General features: G+C 32.9%; 2 protein-coding genes across 3 annotated transcripts in view; one reads left to right on the top strand and one right to left on the bottom strand.

The window, feature by feature from the left end:
• Positions 1–13,215, top strand: part of deaf1 (DEAF1 transcription factor) — a 32,575-nt gene that overhangs the window by 19,196 nt on the left and 164 nt on the right. The window contains exons 10-13 of one of the 2 annotated variants that reach the window (XM_062043000.1): positions 1,455–1,699; positions 4,338–4,421; positions 6,482–6,571; positions 12,763–13,215. The exon at positions 12,763–13,215 is cut by the window's right edge and continues 164 nt beyond it. In XM_062043000.1, coding sequence (XP_061898984.1) covers positions 1,455–1,699; positions 4,338–4,421; positions 6,482–6,571; positions 12,763–12,852 — 509 coding nt within the window. In that variant the 3' untranslated portion in view covers positions 12,853–13,215. The remainder of the gene's footprint in view (positions 1–1,454; positions 1,700–4,337; positions 4,422–6,481; positions 6,572–12,762) is intronic. The other variant, XM_062043001.1, reaches the window with a different exon arrangement.
• LOC133646993 (D(4) dopamine receptor-like) overlaps positions 12,875–13,215 on the bottom strand; it is a 30,934-nt gene continuing 30,593 nt past the window's right edge. Inside the window, exon 4 of the mRNA XM_062043002.1 lies at positions 12,875–13,215. This exon is cut by the window's right edge and continues 40 nt beyond it. Within this exon, the coding sequence (XP_061898986.1) occupies positions 13,038–13,215 (178 nt within the window). The 3' untranslated portion in view covers positions 12,875–13,037.

The raw sequence follows: 13,215 nt of genomic DNA, 5'->3' as shown, positions 1-13,215 counted from the left end.
TTTACACTTTTTTAACTCATTTCCGAGCCTTACACCTTTGTCATATTAATGCAAATTGTTAGCATGCTAACTTTTTTAGATCATTTTACACTTTTTTAACTCATTTCCGAGCCTTACACCTTAGTCATATTAATGCAAATTGTTAGCATGCTAACTTTTTTAGATAATTTTACACTTTTTTCATTAATTTCCCAGCCTTACACCTTAGTCATATTAATGCAAATTGTTAGCATGCTAACTTTTTTTTAGACAATTTTTCACTTTTTTAACTAATTACCCAGCCTTACAACTTAGTCATATTAATGCAAAATGTTAGCATGCTAACTTTTTTAGATAATTTTACACTTTTTTAATTTCCGAGCCTTACACCTTAGTCATATTAATGCAAATTGTTAGCATGCTAACTTTTTTAGATAATTTTACAATTTTTAAATTAATTTCCGAGCCTTACACCTTAGTCATATTAATGCAAATTGTTAGCATGCTAACTTTTTTAGATAATTTTACACTTTTTTAATTAATTTCCGAGCCTTACACCTTAGTCATATTAATGCAAATTGTTAGCATGCTAACTTTTTTAGATAATTTTACACTTTTTTAATTAATTTCCGAGCCTTACACCTTAGTCATATTAATGCAAATTGTTAGCATGCTAACTTTTTTTTAGATAATTTTACACTTTTTAAAGTAATTTCCCAGCCTTACACCTTAGTCATATTAATGCAAATTGTTAGCATGCTAATTTTTTTAATTAATTTTACACTTTTTTAACTCATTTTTAGCTTTAATGCTAATTTGCGTGTGTTTGTAGCTTTAATGCTAACAAATTTGTCTGTAGCTTTAATGCTAACGAGTGTGTGTCTGTAGCTTTAATGCTAATTTGCGTGTGTTTGTAGCTTTAATGCTAACAAATTTGTCTGTAGCTTTAATGCTAACGAGTGTGTGTCTGTAGCTTTAATGCTAATTTGCAGCTTTAATGCTAACGAGTGTGTGTCTGTAGCTTTAATGCTAATTTGCAGCTTTAATGCTAACGAGTGTGTGTCTGTAGTTTTAATGCTAATTTGCGTATGTTTGTAGCTTTAATGCTAACAAGTGTGTGTCTGTAGCTTTCATGATATAATAATAATAATTGATTTCATAAACCTACATCTGATTAATAGTTGGCACAGCTTTTTTTAAGGATGTGTAGTGAAGCCTGCTTTGTTCTATGAAGAGTGGAGTCACTTGTAGATAGCATTTATGTTTGGTGCTGCTCCAAGGACACATTTGACCATTAGAGGATGCTTCAAAGTCACTTTAGCGGACAGGTGACCTTGGAAGCATGGGTCATGGACACACCTGAGCAGGTCAGCTGAGCGGGAGAGTGTCGCCATGGCAACGAGGCGAGGGAGAAGTAGGTCAGGAAGTGGATCGCGCTGACCTGGATCCTTCTCTCTGCCCCTCCCCCTCCCCAGTGCTGACAGCCTTGCCGGCCCTGGCGGTGTCCCCCCAGGCCAAGATGGCGTTGGCGACCCCCTCGGCCTCGCTGGTCAGGACGCTGGAGGCGGCGGCCATGGTGCCGTCGCTGAGCGAGGTCCAGAAGAACCCCTGGCAGGGCCTGGAAGACCTGGCCAACACGCTGATGAGCAACGTGCAGCAGCTGAAGGGGCTGATCGACCAGGCCAAGAGGGACGCCGCTGGGGTCAAAGGTCAGAAGGAGGTGAGAAGGTTACCTTTAGGACGTCGCAAAAACTTGAACTGTTAAAGTATGACATGGTAGCATGCAAACAGTAGCATGCTAAAAAAAAAAGACGTTGGCATCCTTCCAAGATGGCGCCAACTATCAAAATCCATGATTGTGTTAAAACATACTAAATTAGCTAAAAAGCCAGCATAAAATGTTAGCATGCCAATATAAGAGACGTTAGCATACTTCCAAGATGGCGCCAACTATCAAAATCCATGATTGTGTTAAAACATACTAAATTAGCTAAAAAGCCAGCATAAAATGTTAGCATGCCAATATAAGAGACGTTAGCATACTTCCAAGATGGCGCCAACTATCAAAATCCGTGATTGTTAGGTTAAAACATACTAAATTAGTTTAAAAAACCTAGCATAAAATGTTAGCATGCTAATATAAGAGACGTTAGCATACTACCAAGTTGGCGCCAACTATCAAAATCCATGATTGTTAGGTTAAAACATACTAAATTAGTTAAAAAACTAGCACAAAATGTTACCATGCTACTATAAGAGACGTTAGCATACTACCAAGATGGCGCCAACTATCAGAATCCGTGATTGTTAGGTTAAAACATACTAAATTAGTTAAAAAACTAGCACAAAATGTTAGCATGCTACTATAAGAGACGTTAGCATACTACCAAGATGGCGCCAACTATCAAAATCCGTGATTGTTAGGTTAAAACATACTAAATTAGTTAAAAAACTAGCACAAAATGTTAGCATGCTACTATAAGAGACGTTAGCATACTCCCAAGATGGCGCCAACTATCAAAATCCATGATTGTTAGGTTAAAACATACTAAATTAGTTTAAAAAAAACTAGCACAAGATGTTAGCATACTACCAAGATGGCGCCAACTATCAAAATCCATGATTGTTAGGTTTAAACATACTAAATTAGTTAAAAAACCTAGCACAAAATGTTAGCATGCTAATATAAAAGACGTTAGCATACTTCCAAGATGGCGCCAACTATCAAAATCCATGATTGTTAGGTTAAAACATACTAAATTAGTTAAAAAGCCAGCATAAAATGTTAGCATGCTAATATAAGAGACGTTATTATACTTCCAAGATGGCGCCAACTATCAAAATCCATGATTGTTAGGTTAAAACATCCTAATTTGTTAAAAACCTAGCACAAAATGTTAGCATGCTAATATAAGAGATGTTAGCATACTACCAAGATGGCGCCAACTATCAAAATCCGTGATTGTTAGGTTAAAACATACTAAATTAGTTAAAAAACTAGCATAAAATGTTAGCATGCTAATATAAGAGACGTTAGCATACTACCAAGATGGCGCCAACTATCAAAATCCGTGATTGTTAGGTTAAAACATACTAAATTAGTTAAAAAACTAGCACAAAATGTTAGCATGCTACTATAAGAGACGTTAGCATACTACCAAGATGGCGCCAACTATCAAAATCCGTGATTGTTAGGTTAAAACATACTAAATTAGTTAAAAAACTAGCACAAAATGTTAGCATGCTACTATAAGAGACGTTAGCATACTACCAAGATGGCGCCAACTATCAAAATCTGTGATTGTTAGGTTAAAACATGGGATGTTTATATCTTCCACCCACACTTTATCATAATCCTCTCAAATTATTAAAAAATGAGCGTCTTTCTGGTCCAAGTTGGATGTCAACGTTGACCAACTTGTGGGTTTATATGTCCACAACCTTGAGATTTATCATCTAGAATTAACTCTTTTTAGAGGACTTTATGGGCAGATTAGTGTAGCCACCTCTTACTTGCCATATTTGACCGTTTAGAATGCATTAGAAAAGAAAACCATGTCTTACATAAGGATGGTGAATGATAGACTTAATTAAAAAGTGTAGTTTCCCTTTAAAACGGTTTAGCTCCGTTGGTAGAGCGGCCGTGCCAGCGACTTGAGGGTTCCAGGTTCAATTCCTGCTTCCGCCCTCCTTGTCACTGCCGTTGTGTCCTTGGGCAAGACACTTTACCCGCCTGCTCCCAGTGCCACCCACACTGCTTTAAATGTGACTTACATATTGGGTTTCACTATGTTTAAGCACTTTGAGTCACGAGAGAAAAGCGCTATATAAATATAATTCCCTTCACTTTAAAGCAACGATAAAAGTGATGATTGTGACAGCAATGCATGCTGGGAAACTTGCTTCTCAGTTTGCGTCCGGTGGCTTCGTTAAAGCATCTCAGCCTCTTGGTCACGATGCGTTCAAGGACTGTCGGAGAATCGCACTATTCAAGCAGTAACACAATAGTTTGTAAAGAAAACAAAAACATTCAGATTGAGTCAAAGCGACAATAAATGATTGGAAGACAATAGTTTGTAGTTTGTAAAGAAAACAAAAACATTCAGATTGAGTCAAAGCGACAATAAATGATTGGAAGACAACTTTTCTATTTCAAGTCTTTAACGACACAACAATCCAACTTAATGGTTTTTTTATTTTTATTTCCCAGGTGACATTGAACACAACACCAGTTCTTCCTTCTGTGACATATTTCACCTTTGATATATTCTGTATATTCATGACCTACTGTGTGTGTGTGTGTGTGTGTGTGTGTGTGTGTGTGTGTGTGTGCGTGTGTGTGCGTGTGTGTGTGTCAGTCGTTCCACAGTGGGATGTGTTTCCACCCATCAGACGATCTAGAAGGCAAGCGGAGCTCGGACATGACAGAACTCATCATTAATGTACGTCTCTTTTCTCTCCTAAGTGAAAGTAAGATTTCTGTCAAGTGCTCCACCAATCAGTGGCCTACGTGGGCATCATGTGACGTCACCAGGAAGTGGGCTGAAATGATTCCATTTAGAAAACCTCTTTGATTTGTATTCTGTTGCATGCATCCATGAAGGTGCCTGATATCCTTTGATCACACCTGGGATCGTATGAAATACAATACATGTGGAATGGAAGGTAAATAATAGTTGGAATAAGGTTAATAGAAGATGAATGAAAGGTAAAGGAAGGTAAATAATAGTTAAAATAAGGTAAAATAGGGTTAATAGAAGATGACTAAAAGGTAAAAGATAGTTAAAATAAGGTTAATAGATGGTGAATAAGAGGTAAAAGAAGGTAAACAATTGTTAAAATAAGGTAAATGATGGTTAATAGAAGGTGAATAATAGTTAAAATAAGGTTAATTGAAGATGAATAAAAGGTAAAATAAGGTAAATGATAGTTCAAATAAGGTAACATTAGGTTAATAGAAGGTAAATAATAGTTAAAGTAAGGTTAATAGAAGGTGAATAAAAGTTAAAGGAAGGTAAATAATAGTTAAAATAAGGTTAATAGAAGATTAATAAAAGGTAAATGATAGTTAAAATAAGGTTAATAGATGGTGAATAAGAGGTAAAAGAAGGTAAACAATAGTTATAATAAGGTCAAATAAGGTTAATAGAAGATGAATAAAAGGTAAACAGTTAAAATAAGGTTAATAGAAGGTAAATAAGGTCAATAGAAGATAAAAGGTAAAAGGAGGTAAATGGGGTAACATAAGGTTAATAGAAGGTAAATAATATTTAAAGTAAGGTTAATAGAAGATGAATAAAAAGTAAAAGGTAAATGATAGTTAAAATAAGGTTAATAGAAGGTGAATGAGGTAAAAGAAGGTAAACAATAGTTATAAGGTAAAATAAGGTTAATAGAAGGTAAATAAGTTAAAATAAGGTTAATAGAAGATTAATAAAAGGTAAAAGAAGGTAAATGATAGTTAAAATAAGGTAACTACAAGGTAAATAATAGGAAAATAAGGTTAATAGAAAGTGAATGAGAGGTAAAAGAAGGTAAATAGTTAAAATAAGGTAAATAGAAGGTAAATAGTTAAAATAAGGTTAATAGAAGGTGAATGAGAGGTAAAAGAAGGTAAATAGTTAAAGTAAGTTTAATAGAAGGTGAATGAGAGGTAAAAGAAGGTAAATGTTAAAATAAGGTTAATAGAAGGTAAATAAGTTAAAGTACGTTCAAATAAGGTTAATAGAAGATGAAAAAAAGGTAAAAGAAGGTAAATGACAGTTCAAATAAGGGTAAAAGAAGAAGATACATTGTGGTTGCCATGGTTACACAGGTATGTCAGTGTTTCCCATAAACTGCCAAGATAACTGGCGGTGGGGGCGTGGTCACCATGACATCGAGTAATTTGCATAATTTACTACAATGATTTTCTCTAAAAAGGCTCAAAAAATGTATACTCACTAATTAATAATAACAGTTTAGTTTTAAACGTCCATCCATCCATTTTACAATATAATTACAACACTTTATGTACATATTTAAACAATAAGTTATTCACTGAAATATATTTATTAATTGTGGTTCTTACAAAAAATATATCTTATAAAATATAAAAGCTAAAATGTCTCTTAAAGCTCTGCCCCTTTAATTAGTGCATACTAAATCATTTAACTTTAGCCTACTACTACAACCATATTATTTACCAGCAACATAAAGTGAAACAGAGGCAGAGGTGTCCTGCCACAGTCGGTAACAAATAAACAGAAAACAGTAGTGGTCAAATACAAATAAGGCAACACGAGAAGTATCCTACACTTCTCTTTTGTAAAGTAAATCTGAACAGCCTATATGGGCATCTACATCAACTATATGATTTGCCTGAGAAGCTGGACAGGACAAAAAATAAATAAAACTTTTTTATTTTATTTGTGGCGGACGTAATTCTTTCGTGGCGGGCCGCCACAAATAAATGAATGTGTGGGAAACACTGCATGTGACATGACAAGTGTTTGTTCCTCAGCAGATGTGTGTGAACTGTGGACGTCTGGCCTTGAACCAATGTACTGGTTGTCATAAAGTCAACTACTGCTCCCCCTTCTGCCAGAGGAAGGTACATGCCACACACCAAACTATCACACATCACATTCAGTAGGTACCCCAAACCTTCTCCATATCACGTATACCAGGTACACCAAACATTATTAAATCACGTACACTAGGTGCACCAAACCTTATCAAATCACGTACACTAGGTGCACCAAACCTTATTAAATCACATGCACTAGGTACACCAAACCTTATCAAATCATGTACACCAAACTTTATATCACATTCAGTAGGCACACCCAACCTTATCACACATCACATTCAGTAGGTACACCAAACCTTATTCAATCACATGCACTAGGTACACCAAACCTTATCAAATCATTTACACCATTCAGTAGGCACACCAAACCTTATCACACATCACATTCAGTAGGTACACCAAACCTTCTCCATATCACGTGTACTAGGTGAACCAAACTTTATCAAATCACATGCACTAGGTACACCAAACCTTATCAAATCATGTACACCATTCAGTAGGCACACCAAACCTTATCACACATCACATTCAGTAGGTACACCAAACCTTCTCCATATCACGTGTACTAGGTGAACCAAACCTTATCAAATCACATGCACTAGGTACACCAAACCTTATCAAATCATGTACAACAAACTTCATATCACATTCAGGCACACCAAACCTTATCACACTTTACATTCAGGTACACCAAACTTTCTCCATATAACTTATACTAGGTACACCAAACATTATCAAATCACGTACACTAGGTGCAACAAACCTTATTAAATCACCTGCACTAGGTACACCAAACTATCACGTACACCAAACCTTATCAAATCATGTACACCAAACTTTATATATCACATTCAGTAGGCACACCCAACCTTATCACACATCACATTAGTAGGTACACCAAACTTTATATCACATTCAGTAGGCACACCAAACCTTATCACACATCACATTCAGTAGGTACACCAAACCTTCTCCATATCACGTATACTACGTGCACCAAACCTTATCAAATCACATGCACTAGGTACATCAAACCTTATCAAATCATGTACAACAAACTTCATATCACGTTCAGGCACACCAAACCTTATCACACTTTACATTCAGTAGGTACACCAAACCTTATCACGTATGCTAGGTACTCCAAACCTTATTAAATCAAGTACACTAGGTACACCAAACCTTATCAAATTCAGTAGGCACATCAAATCACATACAGTATGTACACCAAACCTTATTAAATCACATACATCAAACTTTATATCATGTACACCAAACCTTATCAAATCACGTACACCAAACTTCATGCAACATTTTCCACCAGATTATTTTGTGTAATATTTGATGTGAAGTTATTGGAGCCTTAAATCCGTCAATAATGTAGAAAATTGATTTTGATTCAATATTTTTTGAGCAATGACAGTTTTAATGAAAAAATCCCACTAAGAATTGTGGGTTCCCATTCAGAAAAGTGTTAAAAGTCATACTTTTTTTCTACCTTCAACACTTAAATCTAAAGTTGATCTTGAGATTTTACCCGTTTTTATTATTTTCCATGTTAGTTTTATGCCCTTTTTGTAGATGGTTTTTTTTATAGCAAAAGCAGCAAAATAAGAAACATTTTCTCCCCAAAAATATTGAAAAGCGGAATAGGTCAATATGTCATAACATTGATATTAATACATTATTCATTTTTGAGCAATCCCACTAAAAATTGTGGGCACCCAAACGGGTCCCATTCATAAAAGTGTTAAAAGTCATACTTTTTTTTTTATTTTTACTTTCAACACTAAATCTTAATTTGATCTTGAGATTTTACCCGTTTCTATTATTTTTCATGTTAGTTTTGTAGAAGAAAGCTGTTTGTTTATAGTAAATTAAAAAACAAGCAACATTTTCTCCCAAAAATAAATAAAAGTGGAATATTTAATACAAATTGCGACCTTAAATAGGTCAATAATTCATAACATTGATTTTAATACATTATTATTTTTTGAGCAGACACTTTTAAAGAAAAAAAATCCCACTAAAATTATTGGAGTCCCATTCATAAAAATTCAAAAGTAAGTCATACTTTTTTTTTTTTACTTTCAACACCTAAATCTAAAGTTGATCTTGAGATTTATTACACATTTTTATTATTTTTATGCCCTTTTTGTAGAACATAGCTGTTTTTTGTTTTTTATAGCCAAAAAAGAAGCAACATTTTCTCCCCAAAAATATTTAAAAGTGGAATAGTTCAATATGTCATAACATTGATTTTTGAGCAATGACACTTTTAAAGAAAAAAAAAAATCCCACTAAAATTCTTGGGGACCCAAAAGGGTCCCATTCATAAGTGTTAAAAGTAAGTCATACTTTTTCTTTTTTTTTTTAACTTTCAACACTAAATCTTAAGTTGATTTTGAGATTTTACCTCTTTTTATTATTTTTCATGTTAGTTTCATGCCCTTTTTGTAGAAGATAGCGGGTAAAATAAGCAACATTTTCTCCCAAAAATATATAAAAGTGGAACATTAAATACAAATTGGGACCTTAAATAGGTCAATAATTCATAAGACTAATTTTAATTCTTTTTTTTTTTTTGAGCAATGACACTTCTAAAGAAAAAAAATCCCACTAAAATTATTGGGGACCCAAAAGGGTCCCACTCAAAAAAGTGTAAAAATGAGTCACTTTTTTTTTTTTTTTTTTTTTTACTTTCAACACTAAATCTTAAATTGATCTAGAGATTTATTACCCATTTTTATTATTTTTAATGTTAGTTTCATGCCCTTTTTGTAGAAAATATCTGTTTTTTTATAGCCAAAAAATAAAAATGTTCTTCCCAAAATTATTTAAAAGCGGAATAGGTCAATAATTCATAACATTGATTTTAATTCATTATTATTTTATGAGCAATGGCACTTTAAAAAAAAAATCCCACTAAAATTCTTGGGGACCCAAAAATAAAAATAAGTCACTTTCCACACTAAATCTTAAATTAATCTAGAGATCTATTACCCATTTTTATTATTTTTAATGTTAGTTTTATGCCCTTTTTGTAGAAGATATGTTTTTTATAGCCAAAAAAGAAACATTTCCTCCCCAAATATATTTAAAAGCGGAATAGTTCAATATGTCATAACATTGATTTTAATTATTATTTTGTGAGCAATGGCACTTTAAGAAAAAACCCCCCACTAAAATTCTTGGGGACCCAAAAGAGTCCCATTCATAAAAGTGTTAAAAGTAAGTCATACTTTTTTTTTTAACTGTCAACACTTAAATCTAAAGTTAATCTTGAGATTTATTACCCATTTTTATTATTTTTCATGTTAGTTTTATGCTCTTTTTGTAGAAGATAGCGTTTTTTTGTTTTCTATAGCCAAAAAAGAAGAAAAAGAAGCAACATTTTCTCCCAAAAATATATAAAAGTGGAACATTAAATACAAATTGGGACCTTAATTAGGTCAATAATTCATAACACTAATTTTAATTCATTATTATTTTTTGAGCAATGACACTTAAAGAAAAAAATCCCACTAAAATTATTGGGGACCCAAAAGGGTCCCACTCAAAAAAGTGTAAAAATAAGTCATACTTTTTTTAAAAACTTTCAACACTAAATCTTAAATTGATCTAGAGATTTATTACCCATTTTTATTATTTTTCCTGTTAGTTTCATGCCCTTTTTGTAGAAGATAGCTGTTTTTTTATAGCCAAAAAATAAACATTTTCTCCCCAAAATTATTTAAAAGCGGAATAGGTCAATAATTCATAACATTGATTTTAATTCATTATTATTTTATGAGCAATGGCACTTTAGAAAAAAAAATCCCACTAAAATTCTTGGGGACCCAAAAATAAAAATAAGTCACTTTCCACACTAAATCTTAAATTAATCTAGAGCAGGGGTCACCAACGCGGTGCCCGCGGGCACCAGGTAGCCCGTAAGGACCAGATGAGTAGCCCGCTGGCCTGTTCTAAAAATAGCTCAAATAGCAGCACTTACCAGTGAGCTGCCTCTATTTTTTAAATTGTATTTATTTACTAGCAAGCTGGTCTCGCTTTGCCCGACATTTTTAATTCTAAAAGAGACAAAACTCAAATAGAATTTGAAAATCCAAGAAAATATTTTAAAGACTTGGTCTTCACTTCTTTAAATAAATTCATTAGTTTTTTTTACTTTGCTTCTTATAACTTTCAGAAAGACAATTTTAGAGAAAAAATACAACCTTAAAAATTATTTTAGGATTTTTAAACACATATACCTTTTTACCTTTTAAATTCCTTCCTCTTCTTTCCTGACAATGTAAATCAATGTTCAAGTAAATTTTTTTTATTATTATTGTAAAGAATAATAAATAAATTTAAATTTTAGCTTCTGTTTTTTCGACGAAGAATATTTGTGAAATATTTCTTCAAATTTATTATGATTAAAATTCAAAAAAATTATTCTGGCAAATCTAGAAAATCTGTAGAATCAAATTTAAATCTTATTTTAAAGTCTTTTGAATTTCTTTTAAAATTTTTGTTCTGGAAAATCTAGAAGAAATAATGATTTGTCTAGCTTGGTCCAATTTGTTATATATTCTAACAAAGTGTAGATTGGATTTTAACCTATTTAAAACATATCATCAAAATTCTAAAATGAATCTTAATCAGGAAAAATTACTAATGATGTTCCATAAATTCTTTTTTTATATTTTTCAAAAAGATTCGAATTAGCTAGTTTTTCCCTTCTTTTTTTCGATTGAATTTTGAATTTTAAAGAGTCGAAATTGAAGATAAACTATGTTTCAAAATTTAATTGTCTTTTTTTTTTCGTGTTTTCTCCTCTTTTAAACCGTTCAATTAAGTGTAAATATCATTAATTATTAATAATAACATAGAGTTAAAGGTAAATTGAGCAAATTGGCTATTTCTGGCAATTTATTTAAGTGTGTATCAAACTGGTAGCCCTTCGCATTAATCAGTACCCAAGAAGTAGCTCTTGCTTTCAAAAAGGTTGGTGACCCCTGATCTAGAGATCTATTACCCATTTTTATTATTTTTAATGTTAGTTGTATGCCCTTTTTGTAGAAGATGTTTTTTATAGCCAAAAAAGAAACATTTTTTCCCCAAATATATTTAAAAGTGGAATAGTTCAATATGTCATAACATTGATTTTAATTATTATTTTGTGAGCAATGACACTTTAAGAAAAAAAATCCCACTAAAATTCTTGGGGACCCAAAAGAGTCCCATTCATAAAAGTGTTAAAAGTCATACTTTTTTTTATTTTATTTTTTTTAAACTTTCAACACTTAAATCTAAAGTTAATCTTGAGATTTATTACCCATTTTTTATTATTTTTCATGTTAGTTTTATGCCCTTTTTGTAGAAGATAGCTGTTTTTTGTTTTTTATAGCCAAAAAAGAAGCAACATTTTCTCCCCAAAAATACTAAAAAGTGGAATAGTTCAATATGTCACAACATTGATTTTAATTCATTATTTTGTGAGCAATGACACTTTTAAAGAAAAAAAAATCCCACTAAAATTCTTGGGGACCCAAAAGAGTCCCATTCATAAGTGTTAAAAGTCATACTTTTTTTAATTTATTTTTTTATTTTTTACTTTCAACACTTAAATCTAAAGTTGATCTTGAGATTTTACCTCTTTTTATTATTTTTCATGTTAGTTTTTGTAGAAGATAGTGGGTAAAATAAGCAACATTTTAGCTGTTTTTTATAGCAAAAAAAATTAAATAAGCAACATTTTCTCCCAAAAATATATAAAAGTGGAACATAGGTCAATAATTTATAACATTGATTTTAATACATTATAATTTTTTGAGCAATGACACTTCTAAAGAAAAGAAATCCCACTAAAATTCTTGGGGACCCAAAAGGGTCCCATTCATAAAAGTGTAAAAATAAGTCATACTTTTTTTTTTATTACTTTCAACACTAAATCTTTAGTTGATGTAGATATTTATTACCAGTTTTATTATTTTTCAAGTTAGTTTTATGCCCCTTTTGTAGAAGATAGCCAAAAAAAAGCAACATTTTCTCCCAAAAAACATTTAAAAGCGGAATAGGTCAATAATTCAAAACATTATTTTTTGAGCAATGACGCTTTTAAAGAAGAAAAAAAATCCCACTAAAATTCTTGGGGACCCAAAAGGGTCCCAGTCATAAAAGTGTAAAAATAAGTCATACTTCAAATGTGTTCCTGGTTTCTCGGGCAGGACTGGAAAGACCACCAACACTGCTGTCAGCCAGGAGGGGGAGGAGCCATCCAGGAGGAGGAGCCAATCAGCCTGGATAAAGTCAAATGACTCCTGCACAAAAAAGACCAGCTTGCCTGGAGACATTTGTATTTATTTCCAAGATGGACTTGAGGTGCAAAGACAGCGGCCTCTGGTGGCCATGAAGGCCAACTACAAGTGGACTAGCATGATCTCAGGAGCTTTGCTGAAGGACACAAGTTGAACATTTTGTCATAACTAAAGAAGTCCCTGCCTCACGTGGCGTGGAAGGAGCAGCAGTGGCGGAGGAACTTCTTGAAGAACTTCCTGAACTCGGTGTTGAAGATGGTGTAGATGATGGGGTTGAGGGCGCTGTTGACGTAGCCCAACCACGTCACCACGCTCATGGCCGCCGCCGGCACGCGGCAACCTCGGCAGCGAGCTCTCAGCGTG

The sequence above is a fragment of the Entelurus aequoreus genome, linkage group LG03, assembly GCF_033978785.1.
Source record: "Entelurus aequoreus isolate RoL-2023_Sb linkage group LG03, RoL_Eaeq_v1.1, whole genome shotgun sequence".
NCBI lineage: Eukaryota > Metazoa > Chordata > Actinopteri > Syngnathiformes > Syngnathidae > Entelurus > Entelurus aequoreus.
This window is presented reverse-complemented; position numbering and strand designations above follow the sequence as displayed.